Genomic DNA, 15,608 nt, shown 5'->3' on the forward strand with positions numbered 1-15,608 from the left:
GTAATAATGTTTCCTCCTGGGTCGAAGATTTGTGATGCCGCGCATAGTCCCTTAGCCCTCCACTGAAGGAAGAGAGAATTTGAAAGTGAAGGTTGGAAGGAGGGGTTTCCCCACAATGAGACCCTAGATGTGGCTGTGTGACTTATTCCCAATTTCTTGTGTATTTTCACCCAGTTAAGGTAAGTATCTCGAAATAGTGGGTGATTCTGTATGTGTGTCGGGATGAGAGATTTTTTAGAATGGAGAAGAGCGTTGAGAGAGTAGGGTAGGAAGATTTCCGAATCCAGTTTATAATCCGTATAGATGTTTTTTTCCAGAATCCAATCTGCTGCGTATCTGGCCAAATCCGACATGGAATATAAGGAAAAATCTGGTGTGTGAGTTCCCCCTCTGGATTTATCCATAATCAACTTGGCCAGAGCAATTTTTGGTTTTTTACCCTGCCAAATAAATCTTGTGATGACTTTTCTTAGCCGTTTGTCGTCTGTAGGAGAGAGGCAATAAGGGAGGAGTTGCATAATATATAACATTTTCGGGAAAATGATGGACTGAACTATGGAGAGTCTGCCTAGCAGTGATATTGGTAGTTTCTGCCAGCCCTCTAGTTGGTTTGTTATTTTTGTGACCATAGCTCCGAAGTTTAAGTCATATATTTTTGTGATAGTGTTTGGGATTTGTAGGCCTAGGTATTTAAAGTGGGTGGTGTTGATTGAAAAAGGGAATGAGTGGAGATATGGTGGAGTATTTGAGTTTGGGGGGAGGAGAGGGAGAAGTTCAGATTTTGAGGGATTAATTTTGTATCCCGCTTTTAAACCAAATTCTTCAATTATTCTGATTATTTCTGGTATTGAGTCTTGTGGTTTGGAGATAAATAATAACATGTCATCGGCAAATAGGGATAACTTAATCTCCCTACTTCCAATGGGGATTCCTCTATATATTGGTGATAATCTGAGAGCCATTGCCAGGGGCTCCAGTGCAATGGCGAAGAGTAGGGGGGATAATGGGCATCCCTGTCTTGTTCCTCTTTCTAGTGTAAAGGGGTTTGAGAGAAGGCCGTTGCATGATACTTGGGATAGAGGGTTGTGATATAGTGTCTCAATTATGCGGGTGAAGTCTGGTGGGAATTGGAAACGTTTAAGTGTGTATATCAGGTGGGGCCATTCAACCAGATCAAACGCTTTTTCTGCGTCTAAAGCAAGAATTGCATGATCCTTTGGTGGGGAAGGCGTTTGAAGTTGTGCTAAGGCGGCTATTACCTTGCGTACATTTGTTGAGGAGTGTCGTCCTGATATGAAGCCTGTTTGGTCTGTGTGTATGATGGATGGAAGGATAAGCTTTAGTCTGTCTGCAATAATTTTAGTTAGTAATTTGTAGTCAAGGTTGAGGAGGGAAATTGGTCGATATGATCCAGGAAGTGAGAGGTCCCTTCCTGGCTTTGGGAGAATTTTGATTATGGCCGAATTAAAATGGAGTGGTGGGTGGTTACTTGTAATAATTGAATTAAAAGTGTCCGCTAGTAGGGGGGTAAGATCTATTCTCATGAGTTTGTAAAATTCGCCGCAAAAAACGTCTGGCCCTGGGGCTTTGTTGGGTTTAAGTTGTTTAATAGCTGAGTCAATTTCTGTCATGGTTATAGGGCCCAGGAGGAGGGTGGATTGTTCTTGTGTGATTGATGGGAAATTCAGTTTTTCCCATAGTGGGGATGGATGTGCTTCAGGGTCTTGTCTGTCTTGACTGTCATCAGGAGGGGGAAGGGATGAGGTATATAAATCTTTATAGAAATTTTGCATAACTTGGGCTACTTCTTCATTTGAAGTTGTATGTGAGGCCTGGGTTGTTCGTAACGGGTGTACTATTGCAGGTTTACGGGATCCATTTAGTAGATTTGATAGGAGTTTACCCGTTTTATTCCCAAACTTATGGAATTTATAATTAATTGAAAATAATTGCCTCTCTCCTACTTCCGACACATAGCCTTCCAAATGTGTTTTTGCTAAGATATATTGCTCTTTGTGTAAAGGTGTGGGATCTGTCTGAAATGTGGTGTAGGCGGAAGTTAACGCTGTTTGAAGCGTTGTGTATTGTTTTGTGTAATCTTTATTTGATGCCGCTGTGAAGGAGAGGATGGCTCCTCTCAGAACAGCTTTCATAGCCATCCAATATATTTGCGGGTTCGAGGAGCGACAATCCTCATTGTTTATTTGGAATTCTGAAATGGTTTCTTTCAAGAGTGTTTTAAACTTTTGGGATTTTAGGAATCTCGATGGGAAACGCCAGATACGTGATGTGTTTTGTTCTGGTGCTAGATTAATGTCCAGGGATACTAAAGCGTGATCTGAGATCACTATAGGGGCAATGGTGGAGGCTGTAATATGTGGAAATAGTGGGGGAGAAACTAATAGAAAATCAATGCGGGAGAAGGAACCATGCGCGGCTGATAGGCAGGTGTATTCCCTGTCTATGGGGTGTAAAGATCTCCATACATCTATCAGATTCAGGGATTTTATTAGTAGGTTTAGGCCGATTTTTGGGAGTTGGTTTGTCTGCACCTTTGAGCTTGATCTGTCTAGAGTCTGAGAGGAGACCATGTTGAAGTCGCCTCCAACTATAAGGTTGGAGTCCATGTGTGGGGTGAGAAGTGCTATGATGTGTTTATAGTTGTTTTTTGAGTATGGGGGTGGCATGTAAATGTTGGCAAGAGTGTATTGTTTACCCAAATAATTGACTGTTGCAATCGCATACCGTCCATTTATATCCGTGCTTTCATCAACCACCTCCAGTGCGAGAGATCTCCGAGCAAGGGTGACCACCCCTCTGGCCCTAGACGAAAAAGAGGAGTAAGTAATCACAGACCAGCCCATTATTTGCAATTTTACCACCTCTGTTGGCATGAGGTGAGTCTCTTGTAAAAAAAGCTATATCACAATGACATTTATTTAAATAAACCATCAGTTTTCTTCGCTTGATTGGTGAATTTATGCCCCCAACATTCCAGGTGCTTATTTTGACTTTAGGGTTCATGGGGGGTACCAGTAGGGGGGACAGAAGAAGTCACATAAGAGATGTTTCTCAAATAAATGATATTGGCGATTGGCGGGAGCTGTTGTAAGTAATGATTTGCTTAAACTTAGTTCTGGTATATGAGATTTCTGTTGTGGTGTTGTGCACCTTTGACGGGATAAGGTAGGGAGGAAAGGATAGGATAGGGAAGATAAGAGGATAGGGAAGATAGGAGAGCAGAACAGAATATACATTTCCCCAGTGTGTTCCCTGGGGGGCAGGCTTCCTATATAAAAGATATTCCTGTAATCTAAACCCACAATTATGTTATCCAGGAATTAGATGTACTTTCCCTTTGTCCCTAAACCGCTTATATTAGAATGACTAGTTGGCTGTATAACTTGCAGTAGTTGTCTGTATCATTTACATATCCGCTATTGTGAGGGGGGGGGGGGGGGGTGTATGTTGGTATACCTAAGGGGTAAACATTTCTCATTTGAATTTTAAATTTTACTAACATTAGCCTTAGCTAAACTTCTATAACGGTATAAAATACATGAGAAAGAAAATAACATGTATAAACTTAATCGTATATGATACTTAATACAGTTCTGTGAATAAAAAGGCGCTGTTGTTTCTGTGATGCCTGGATATATCTCAGCTGTGGAACAGATGTTTCTTGATTAACTGTCCATGTTGGGCATTTTTCCTTTGCTGTTTTGTGAAACAAGAAATCTCTGTTTCAATCTCTACTTGTTCAAGGTGGTGTATCTGTGATGTCCTCCGCTGCTGCTCTGGTAAGTTCTTTCAGATAATCCGTTGCTTCAGAAGGGTCAGAAAAGTCCTTAAAGTGGGATCCGTCGTATATCCTCAGCTTCGCCGGATATAAGAGGCCAAATTTTCTGCCTGTAGAGGCTAAAGTAGAACATATGGGGGAGAAAGTCTTTCTTATTTTAGAAAGTTCGGCAGAGAAATCTTGAAAAATAAATAGTTTGTTGCCTTCCCAGGTGAGGTTCTTTATTTTTCTTGATGCCGACCAGATTTCCATCTTGTGTAGATAATTCAAGCACTTGAAAAGGGTTACACGTGGACGCGGTCTGTTTGGGGTCGGTGGTGGACCCACCCTGTGGACCCTCTCTATCACCATGTCCTTGCAGGCTTCTGATATGCCTAGGAGCGAGGGGAGAGTGATGCGGACAAAGTGGGCCAAGGCTGGTCCCTTAACAGCTTCGGGCAGTCCCACTAATCTTATGTTTGATCTGCGTGACCTGTTCTCAAGTTCATCGATTTTGTCCCAGAGTTGGTGATTTTCTCTGGTGAGTTTAATGATGTCTACCTGGGATTTAGCAACATCATTTGAAACTGTCCCCATATGCTTTTCCACTGTGGTGACTCTCTGGGATAATTTTTGTATCTCGGCTGTAATGTCCTCCACTGCTTTAGATAGGAGCGGGGACATTGCTGCATTAATAGCCTCCACAACTTCTGTATATGTGACAGGCGTCTCCAGTCCCCTTTGGGGATAGCCCCCCTGCTTGGTACCTTCTGTCGCTGTTTTCTTGTGAGCTGGCAGGGTAGAGGGATCAGCGTCTCCGGGCGCCATGTTTTCAGCCCCACGCCGTCTGTCCTGCCGTTGGTGCTGCGGCTGTGTCTGCTGCATGCCGGGCGATCGCTCCGTTTCCATTTAGGTCTGTGGTGCTCAGGGAGGGTGAGCGGAGTTTTTTGTGCCAAATGAAGGCTCCAGGAGCCGTGTAACTGCGGCGGTTTAGGTTATGGGAAGCGGAGCTCAGAGCGGGAGCTCCGTCGCCATGCAACCCGGAAGCGGAAGATAGATATTTACTATATTAATAATAATCTTTTTTTTATAGACTGCATATAAATATACACAGATCTGTATAGAGAATTGTCCATGCCATCTTTCTACTTAGCCAGGCTGCCTATACACTGAACCATCAGAGACAAATGATATGGCTGAGATAGTGGGGTGCGGGTGACTTGTGCAGTCAGACACTGGCCACACATGATTCAGACCTGTACGCTAGGCTGCGTATACTCGGACACATCCCCTCGCATGCAGCCGAAGGGTAGAAAAATCATTCAATGGTTTTTAACTATCAAATGAATCTTTCCCATCAGTAATAGAAGTCAGTCAAAACTGATTTTTATTTCTGCCCCTGATCCTTGAGTACAGGGTGGGTGCTGATGTCATGTGATGTCAGCAGCGTGCCCCAAGCAGGCATCACCGCGCCTTCGTTCCCAGGGGAAGGCCCAGTGTTTTCATAGGGATGCTCATAAAACACTGCTCCAACCCCCTGTCTGTCAAGCCTGCCCCCTCCGGAGCAAGCCGCTCGCTCCGGGACACACACAAACCTCAAACATCGGGGAAGGGGCCAAATTCGGCCCACTATGAGCTGGTCTGAATCGGCCCCTGAAGATCCTCACCCTGCTATCCTGTCTGCCAGTCCTGATGGACAGCCAACATTAATGCTCATTGGCTAGGAGGTCATGTAGATCTGGAATAGCCATATAAGTAATGAAAATGGCCCTAAGTCTGGGGACACAGAGGTACCTTGGTGACATGAACCTGGTGTGTAAAGTGTCATTCCTGAAGCGGTGGTGGGTCAGTGACATTTGCTATAATCTGTTCCCAGCCACAAACTGGTTCGAGGTGACGCCAAACCGGGGCCTCCCCGGCGATCTCTCCGCAATGTTTCCTAAGGAGGACACCCTGAGCAGTGCTAAAGAGACCTGTCAATACCGCCACAGCTCGTGTCTTGGGATCATACAGAGCGGGGCGTACTTTTACTTGGTGACGGCTGGGACCTCAACTGATAACTACAATGTTGGGACGACAGCTTACACCCACACCGGTAAGATATGATCATGGGCAGGATGTGGCATTTTGGGGACTGTACTGTGTGCAGGGACATACCCAAGGTCGAAATTGACAAAAGGTCAACACAACCTTATGCTCGAAAACAAACATGAAAAAAATATGAAAAACTCATGTCGGCCTTATTCATGTCAACCATGTCTATGTCGGCCTTAAGTTTGCGATGATCATTTGTCAATGTGAACCTTGAGTATGTTGACCATTTCAAGGTGCCAACTTAGTCACTGTTGACCATTACATAGTGGTCGACCTACTGGCTGTCGACCTAGACATTGTCTAGAATTTATACAGTAACCTAACCCAAGGAGAGACATAGGGCGGTATTCAATGAGCCTGATTCGCCATGTTTTTATGGCGAATTTGTGCTGTTTGGCGAATTTTTGACTAAAACGGTGAATCACCCTATTCAATGACCACATGTGCTGCCTGGCACTCGGGGAGCCCACCTCCCCCCCACAAACGTTCTGGGGCAGGCAGAGAGACTTCCATCTCTCTGCCTGCCACCGTCCTCAGGCTCCCTGCGGCGTTCGCCGCAGGAGCTCATATTCGCTGGTCAGGGGCTGCGAGCCCCTGACTCGTTTAATACCGGAGCCGGCGAGGCTCCGGAACGTGGCGAATGTGCAGCGAATCCTAAAAAGGATTCGCTGCACCTTGCAGGTATTCACATTGAATACCGCCCATTGTCACTGTGCTAAATACTGTGTTGTTAATCAACACTGTAATTATCAATATAGCTTCTTATGGTCCTCACCATTTCTCTTATCTCAAACACTAGATGTAATTCTTAAGTGATCTATTTTCATATTTATGAAGCAGTGAGAACTCTTCTCTGGCTATGGTGCTGGAGAAAAGAGGTTTTCACCATTTCCTCCAATAGAGGGATAGAACAGATACATCTTGATTTATCTTACACTGCCTTCATTTTCATAGTGTGTCAGCTGCTATGAGGACTGCAGTGTCTGCTCAGTTTACCAACTTTTCCCCACTAGATAACGTCATGTTGAGATGGCATTACTCATTATACCCTTCAGTGTGGGAACTGCGAAGTCATGGAGACGTCACAGGATCTCCAGGTTATATTCCATACACAGGGATGCGATTCCATACCTCCCAACTGTCACGATTACAGCAGGACAGTCCCGATTTTCGGGTCCTGTCCCGCTGTCCCACCCGCTGCAGGCATTGTCCCGCTGCGGGGGGTGGCAGTTGGGAGACCCCCCAATCTTATAGAATAGACGCTGTGCGCATGCGCACAGCATCTATTCTCGTATGAAAATGAGGTTGCGGCTAATTAGCATAAGCAGCACCCTCATTTGCATACGTCCCGCCCCCTTTTCGGCCGCGAGTGTCCCTATTTTATCAGCACAGAAGTTGGGAGGTATGCGATTCTGACTAGCTTTCGATTTCATTATAACTATATAGACAAAAATCGAATAGACATCAAATGGTTTTCAGATGGATCCGACGCCGATTCGATCCTGATGCACGGCATCGAAATCAAATAGAAAAATAGACTGTACAGGAAAGACTACAGTATATAGTACACCATGCGATTCGAACCCAATGGAATTAGGATTGCTGCCCTTCTCCCATAAGATACAGTAATATGAACTATTCCAATCCTTTAGCTGTAATTATGGAACTTTATGGGGTCTATACACTTTTCTAAGCCAAATCCATGATTCGATCTATTTAATTTTTTTGATATTTTTTATGACAACCCGTGGAATAGCCGCCAATCCGCGTGCTTTTGTCAGAAACTGGGCCAAATTTGACAGGTTTTGGCCGGATTCTGATAATTTTTTTTAACAAAGTTGTATTCCGGAGATGATTCAGGAAGGGCGGCGCCGGGTGAGCAGCAGCGGTGGTGCTACTGCTGTTGCTGCTCACCTGGTTACGTCCTTCCGCTACTGCTGCTTACCCGGCGTCGGGCGAGCAGCAGCCAAATCTGAAAGTCGGTTTTGGCTCAAAGCCGACAGTCAGATTTGGCCACACAATTGAATAGGTGTTGTCGGATCCATTCCGACAAATGCATGTCGCAATGGATCCAACTTTAATTGAATAGACCCCATCCGTTATTAATATTGGTTCTGTTCTGTACAACTTATCAGCTGCAGCTACATTTATTTCTGCATGGTGATTATTGTATGGTCTGTTCTCTTCCAGCCTGCCTCATCGAGATGATCAACAAACAATGTATGATACGCAAAAAAATCAGAAAGATCAAACCTATACTCCCCCTAGAATGTGATTGTGATGGCAAAAGGGTAACGTTTGTTAATTTCGGTAAGACTTCTATAGTATTATATACATCCAGAGGGGGACTTGAAATTTGGTAGCACCATAGAATCCTGTGGAATATACTGTATGTATTTATCTGTGTGGATATATCGACATAGCTAATAAATAGTAATATATCTGATTAGTAATCACATTATCAATAGCTGTATAACCAATATATCGGCCTGTAGCCGGTCAGTGTGTGCAGTGTCAATCTCCACAGACCCTCATAGGAACAGCAATGGAATGATCTTGGTCATTGTCAAGAAATATGTGTTGACTGGCCAGTTCCAGCCTGAGCTGCTGTGGCAGGCCCCATTCATAGGCGCGCGCTCATTGAGTGTGAACGGTACACAGGCACCCCGTAATGCTGTGTCCACCCTTATGAACACCCATCAATCAATTATGTGTGTTCTGCATTGGTAATTGTACTAGACCATTTTCATATCACTACATACCTGCGTCATCCATATATGTTTATACTGTTATACCGAGTAATTAGAAGATTTGGGGGCAGATTTATTAAGCTTGGAGAAGAGATAAACTGGAGTTAAAGCGGAGAAAAGGTAAAAGGAGATAAAGCACCAGCCAATCAACTCCCACTGTCTTTTTCAAACACAGCTGATTGGCTGGTGCTTTATCTCCTTTTACCTTTTCTCCGCTTTATCTTCAGTTTATCTCTTCTCCAAGCTTAATAAATCTGCCCCTAAAACTGAAATAGGCCTGAGATGATGGTGTGGCTAAGAGATGTTTTATATTGTGGCAGGTGCCAGTATATGATGGTAGACAGGCCTGATTGGCAGTGTTAGACACACCCAATGGGCGGTATTAGAAATGCCCAAAGGTGGTGCTAGGCAAACCCCTTTGACAGTGCACCCTCAAATTAAATGTGCTGCGCACGCCTATGGCCCTATTGTACTGCTGGTGTTTTGGCTTCAGCACGCACTGGCAGGAAATACTGGACATGCTGGTGTTTTGGCTTCAGCACGCACTGGCAGGAAATACTGGACATGCTGGTGTTTTGGCTTCAGCACGCACTGGCAGTAAATAATGTACATGCTGGTCTTTTGGCTTCAGCACGCACTGGCAGGAAATACTGTACATGCTGGTGTTTTGGCTGCAGCACGCACTGGCAGGAAATATTGTACATGCTGGTGTTTTGGCTTCAGCACGCACTGGCAGGAAATACTGTACATGCTGGTGTTTTGGCTTCAGCACGCACTGGCAGGAAATACTGTACATGCTGGTGTTTTGGCTGCAGCACGCACTGGCAGGAAATACTTTACATGCTGATGTTTTGGCTTCAGCACGCACTGGCAGGAAATATTGTACATGCTGGTGTTTTGGCTTCAGCACGCACTGGCAGGAAATACTGTACATGCTGGTGTTTTGGCTTCAGCACGCACTGGCAGGAAATACTGTACATGCTGGTGTTTTGGCTTCAGCACGCACTGGTAGGAAATACTGTACATGCTGGTGTTTTGGCTTCAGCACGCACTGGCAGGAAATACTGTACATGCTGGTGTTTTGGCTTCAGCACGCACTGGTTGGAAATACTGTACATGCTAGTGCTTAGATTCATATGACTCCCACCCCAATATTTCCAGTATACTGGATGGGGTACTTAAAACCCTACTCACTGTAGAACTCGTGTTCCCTCTAAGTTTGTTTTGCAGGGTGCCGCACCGTGCCCATTTTTAAAACCTCAAAACCTCAAAATGCACCCTGCAAAATTCCATTCACTGCACATTTTACACAACAGTTTAATAAATAATAAAAAATAAATAAAAAAACCTTCTCTCTTTGTTGTAGCCCTGTGGTAAATTCTTGTCTAATGCAAAGGTAGAACTTTAAACTGATCAGAATCCCACCACGACTCAATGTTACGCTAGTTGGGACGCCATCTTGGCCTTTAATGGGATTTTTTTTTTTAAATGAATTATTTCTCTAAAAACCAGGTGGTTTTCTTATTGGATTAGAACAGAAAGGGATGGATTTTATATTAAAGTGGTAATTTTATAATCCTATACAACTCAAAGATCATTTAAGTGGTTATGCAGGCATGCTGCCCCAAAACCTGGTTATGCAGACCATTCTCCTTTACCATGAAAGCCTCCCACCTTAAAGCTTTGTGAAGTGTCTGTGATCCCAACTTTCTCAGCAGACTTCTGTCAGGGAAGTTGTTAGATATTCATAATATAATTAGATGGCCAGCTGATCATCCAAAGATTCTGTGTAGAACCACTGTTTCTTATTTTACTACACACAGTGCACTAGGTGTCCTGATGGCAGTTGGTAGCCTGGGCTGCTGTAGGGGGCACGGAACCTTTAATTTGTCCCATTTTGAAATATGGAGATTGCAAAACGCGTTAGTCTGCTGATATTTATATGATCTATACACATTAGTCTCCCATCTGTCTTTCTTTTCCAGCTTGTAGTGAGGACAAATCGGATTGTCAAAGAGGCTGTGTGGAACTACAGTTTGGTGTCGACTGCACTAAGTGTGTACTAACTTGTCCTGGTAAGTAGTCAGACAGTCATCATTTATATCACTTACATTGTCTCTACTCCACTTTTCAGGAATACACTATATGTGCTTCCTCCACCCTTCATTTCCTGCATGTCAGTGCCCTCATTAGTGCATTGAGACTGTAAATAAACTTCTAGTAAAGAAAATATTAATTGCACAGGTAATGCAGAAGATATCACATATGTTGCAGTCAGTAGTAATCGGATCTTCCATTATTAAACCCTGTCAACTAAAAGAATTCAGAGTTGAACTGCTGGAACTGATATATTGATCATGTTGAATTACTGACTGTCCTAACCAGACACTCTGAAGCATCTTCTGATTCCATACTGTCCTACCCAATTCCTGCGATCTGTAGATGAAGGACTTTTAGCAGTACCTAGAATCTCCCGTAATTCATCTGGGGGTCGAGCTTTTAGCCATGCAGCACCGACTCTATGGAACTCAGTTCCCCCCACAGTTCAAGAGGGCCCCACTTTAGAATCCTTCAAAAACAGACTCAAGACTTTCCTGTTTAATCAAGCACTTCCTAAATCCCCTTCAGTATTATTTATGAAAAGCTTTTCTGTACTTCAGTGTTCCTGTACTGTATTACATTCATTCTGTCCGTTAAGCGCCTTGAGTCCTCTTGGAGAAAGAGCGCTATATAAATAAAACTATTATTATTATTATTAAAGCAGAAAAAAGAGCCGGTATCTCCAGCGCTACTGACAGGCTTGGCACACAATGAATAATGTTGTACTATTGTACCATTTCTCAAGCTCCACAAACCCACTTACCAAGCTGCTCCCAATAGGAAAATTTGCATTCAGATGTTATCAGCCGGCTCAATATGGTTGGCCTATCATGCATAACACTGATGCCAGCAGGGGAACATTTATGGAATAATTTTAAATAAGCCATAAATTTAATGGAACAAGTCCCAGAGCAGGGAGATAACGTGCTGCGACTACTTTGCTTGTATGAATGATCCTATCTGTGTCTTTCAGCTCCTGATCCCGCAGATGGCCTGACCAAAGAGCAGCGTAACAACTTTTTACAGATGGATTACCAAATCAGGACTGGAGACCACGGCCCACCACACTTAGGCAGAAAAATTCATTATTCGTTAGGACCGATGACTAGAATTGTGCCATAATTAGAAAGGGAATGTTTGAGATATGAAATCTCCTGATTTGTTTATCTCCTGATTTGTTAATCTCCTGATTTGTTAATCTCCTGATTTGTTAATCTCCTGATTTGTTAATCTCCTGATTTGTTAATCTCCTGATTTGTTATTCTCCTGATTTGTTATTCTCCTGATTTGTTAATCTCCTGATTTGTTAATCTCCTGATTTGTTAATCTCCTGATTTGTTATTCTCCTGATTGGTTATTCTCCTGATTTGTTAATCTCCTGATTTGTTAATCTCCTGATTTGTTAATCTCCTGATTTGTTATTCTCCTGATTTGTTATTCTCCTGATTTGTTATTCTCCTGATTTGTTATTCTCCTGATTTGTTAATCTCCTGATTTGTTATTCTCCTGATTTGTTATTCTCCTGATTTGTTATTCTCCTGATTTGTTATTCTCCTGATTGGTTATTCTCCTGCGATGTTGCAGGCTCCAGTTCAATAAAATATGTAAATATGTGGATGTGATCTCAGCTGTTCATTATCTAGTTTACAATAAGCCCAATGAGCCACACAAGTAATAACTGCACCACGTTCACTTGCAACTTTACAAATGGTTATGTTGTTTGATTAGGGTCCTTGCTGTGTTCAGTCTCCGTGTCCTGCTTACTCAGATGTCTTGCCTGAGCCGATGTTTTTCTGATTATTTATAGAATTACACATTTTGAAAGGTGGTGCTAATGCACTGTTAGGAGATGGTAAACACTGCATACTGGCAGTGCTCTAGTGAGTTAAGTGTTACAGGAATGTGGATTGGAGCAGGGGCTGCTCACTGGCATAATACTAAAAGAGATGATGATAGATTTTAGCAGGGTGTGCACCAGAACCCGACTCCACAGATACACCCGGAACAGTGCTCACTATAACAGCGCAGAAGGCATCACAAACCCATCAGATGTTGTGGCTGACATCTGCCGTGTGCCTCCTGTTCCTAGAGCAGCCTCCTCCTGTTCCTAGAACCGCCTCCTTCTGTTTCTACAGCCGCCTCCTCCTGTTCCTAGAGCCCAGGTACCAGAAGAGGCAGTTGGTTTGTGGGTTGAACCTTTAGCCACTGGAGCCGGCCCTCCCTCCCTCTTATCTATCTACCATTATGACTAAATAAAAGGGACACTTGAAGCTGTATACAGGGTAGAAAGTGCCTTAAAGTCCAGGGCATTATTACCCCCTTGTTCGTACACTTCATCTCATCACATGAAGCAGATTCCGCTATTCGGTGCTAAACCATTAAAGACACATTATATGCTAAGCAAAAGAAGAGGGGCCCCCAGAGACATGTACTAGGCCCTGAGATTTCTGTTGGCAGCCCTGCAGCAGTTACATTCGCAGCAGCCTGGCTGTGCATGTGCACCAATAAATGGTTAATGACAGTTACCGCTGCCGTATTATTTAGGAAACCTGGGCACCAGATGCCGTAAAGATGGGGATTTGCCTCATTTGGAAGCTCCCATGCAGATCTGGATCAGTAACGATGAGGTAAGATTTGTGCAGACAGACTTGGCCGCATGTTCTGCAGTACGCTCTGAGCATTTGGTGGTCTGTACAATGCGGTCTATGTAATTTGGCTATTTGGCTGCTCAGCATGGCTGAGAATGGGGTGTGTGACATTGGCCGGAGTGGCCCCTTCCCCGCTCTGCCAGCAGCCTGCTATCTACTGCTGCCTGCACTGTCATTCATATTCCCCCCTGGGGCCCCTTCCCTGATCTCAGTTCATATTGCATGTTGTATATATATGTATATCTCTCTCTCTCTCTCTATCTCAAAAGTGGGATAGACTTTCGTTTGTGCTGGTTGTTATAGCAGCACTCTATAAATCCTCCCTGTTAGTGGAGGATGGAATAGATAGAAGAAAAAGATATAGGGTGCGCTTGATGTGATCCACCACCTCAATCAACAATTTAATGGTAGACCATACAATTAAAATCAGCAAAATTTATCACATCAAAACAGACATGGATTCCATAATCCAATTCTTCCAAAAATTATACCCGACGCGTTTCGTCATAAATGGCTTCATCAGGGGTTATGTTCTCTAAATAATGGAAAATATATGGACATATCACTATACCACATTAAGAGTATATAGAAATAAGAGTGTGCCCTAAAAACTTCATAAAATGTACATACCTAAACCAGTTAGGTTTAAAGATTTCTTGTTAAAGAATATGGAACTCTTTTCTGAAAAATCATTTTTTTTTTTAAAGATTACAGTTAGGGAAGATGAGCATGTAGCATGTAGATGAAAGGTAGAAATAATTATATTTCCTCTTCTGGAGTGAGGGTCATTTCAATAATACATACCCCAGAGAATCTCAAGTAGGATTAAAGGATGATATTTCCACTAGGTATAGTGCAATAACCTGAGTGACAATGGAAATCCAATTACAATCAGGGTTTTCACTATATGGATTTACAAAAAAGGTGTACAAATATTTAGCAAACAGAAAAAATGTAATATCCACATTACATATAAGATAATCAGTGGACAAGTGAACAGTCAGCATAACAATTAAAAAAACCTTTCAAGGTGCAACCAACCTGGATCAATGATCTAGCTCCTGTGCTTCCAGTGTCTGAATGCAGACTGATGGAATATCTAGACATGTTTATATAGGGATGGGCATGTGATGTCATTTCCTGTCTCCCTAGATGATATATAAAAAAAAAACTACAGCACCTGGTGTTCCCATGTGGTCTCCCACCCAAGTACTAACCAGGCCCAACACTGCTTAGCTTCCAAGATCAGACGAGATTGGGCCTATCCAATGTGGTATGGCTGTAGGTCAAAATTGCTCATAACTATTGAGGATAATGTCCATAGCTAAAGGAGTAGCTCCTCTAACTCTGAAGTACATGAGGAGCTGTGTATATCCTATGAGGGATAAAAACTGGCCCATCTCTTATATATTTGGCTACATCTGTCACTCAAAGTGTGTCTGAAGCTGTAACGCTGGGTGGAGCCTCTGACTCACATGACAGAGAACCAGCACAGTGAGCCCACAGTCATAGGAGGGACACAATGCTCTGCTGCTGCACTTTCCTTTTAATGTATGATTGCCATCACCTGTGTTTAAGCACCTTTCCTATCAATTAACCTGTTCAACACAGATGGAGGTAATCATACATTAGGAAGAAAGTCCAACGGCAGAGCATTGTGTCCCTCCTGGCATAGGTCATGTTGGGAGGTATGCACAGTGCCAGACACCCTCTGCCTCCCCATGTTACCCAGCAAAGACACATCTACTCAACAGACACACCAGGTGAGCGCCCCACATACCTCCCAACATGACCCTCTCCAGGAGGGACAGAATGCTCTGTTTGTGGACTTCCATCTTAATTTAGGATTGTCATCACCTGTTTTAAACAGGGTAATTGATAAGAAAGGTGTGTAAGCACAGGTGATGGTAATCCATAAATTGAGAAGAAAGTCCAGAAACAGAGCAATGTGTCCCTCCTGGAGAGGGTCATGTTGGGTATGCACCTCCCCCCCCCCCCCCCCGCAATTCACGGCATCCCCACGATTAAATGGCACATGCAAAACACTGACATGGCTATGGTCGACAATGAAAAAGGTTGACAAGATTTATTTTTCACTTTTTCAATGTTTTCATATTCATTCTCATGTGTCGACATGGACACCAATGAAGTGCCACACTTATGTCAACATTTACATGTGTTGACCTTTCTGTGTTGATTTTTTCTTGTGGCGATTCGCGCCACCCCCCGCAACCCCCC

The 15,608-nt window shown here is 43.4% G+C and overlaps 1 protein-coding gene and 1 non-coding gene across 2 annotated transcripts; one reads left to right on the forward strand and one right to left on the reverse strand.

Annotated features, from left to right (window-relative positions):
- The first annotated feature begins 5,081 nt into the window (after positions 1–5,081).
- LOC146036555 (uncharacterized) lies at positions 5,082–12,339 on the forward strand. Its single transcript, XM_083160528.1, has 4 exons — positions 5,082–5,873; positions 8,063–8,182; positions 10,608–10,697; positions 11,696–12,339. The coding sequence occupies exons 1-4, from the start codon at positions 5,537–5,539 to the stop codon at positions 11,842–11,844; spliced, it is 696 nt and encodes a 231-aa protein (XP_083016654.1). The 5' UTR covers positions 5,082–5,536; the 3' UTR covers positions 11,845–12,339.
- Positions 12,340–14,538: 2,199 nt separating this feature from the next.
- Positions 14,539–14,657, reverse strand: LOC146039138 (5S ribosomal RNA). The gene has a single exon (XR_014462669.1). It is a non-coding gene; the product is annotated as a 5S ribosomal RNA (ribosomal RNA).
- Positions 14,658–15,608: the final 951 nt, after the last annotated feature.

Source organism: Crinia signifera, chromosome 9 (genome assembly GCF_055691185.1).
Source record: "Crinia signifera chromosome 9, ASM5569118v1, whole genome shotgun sequence".
NCBI classification, from domain to species: Eukaryota; Metazoa; Chordata; class Amphibia; order Anura; family Myobatrachidae; genus Crinia; species Crinia signifera.

Coding starts and splice junctions, on each gene's coding strand:
- LOC146036555 (XM_083160528.1), top strand. CDS start 5,537: ATGAAAATGGCCCTAAGTCTGGGGACACAGAGGTACCTTGGTGACATG. Junction 5,874..8,062: donor GACAGCTTACACCCACACCG/GTAAGATATGAT, acceptor GTTCTCTTCCAG/CCTGCCTCATCGAGATGATC. Junction 10,698..11,695: donor GTGTGTACTAACTTGTCCTG/GTAAGTAGTCAG, acceptor TGTGTCTTTCAG/CTCCTGATCCCGCAGATGGC.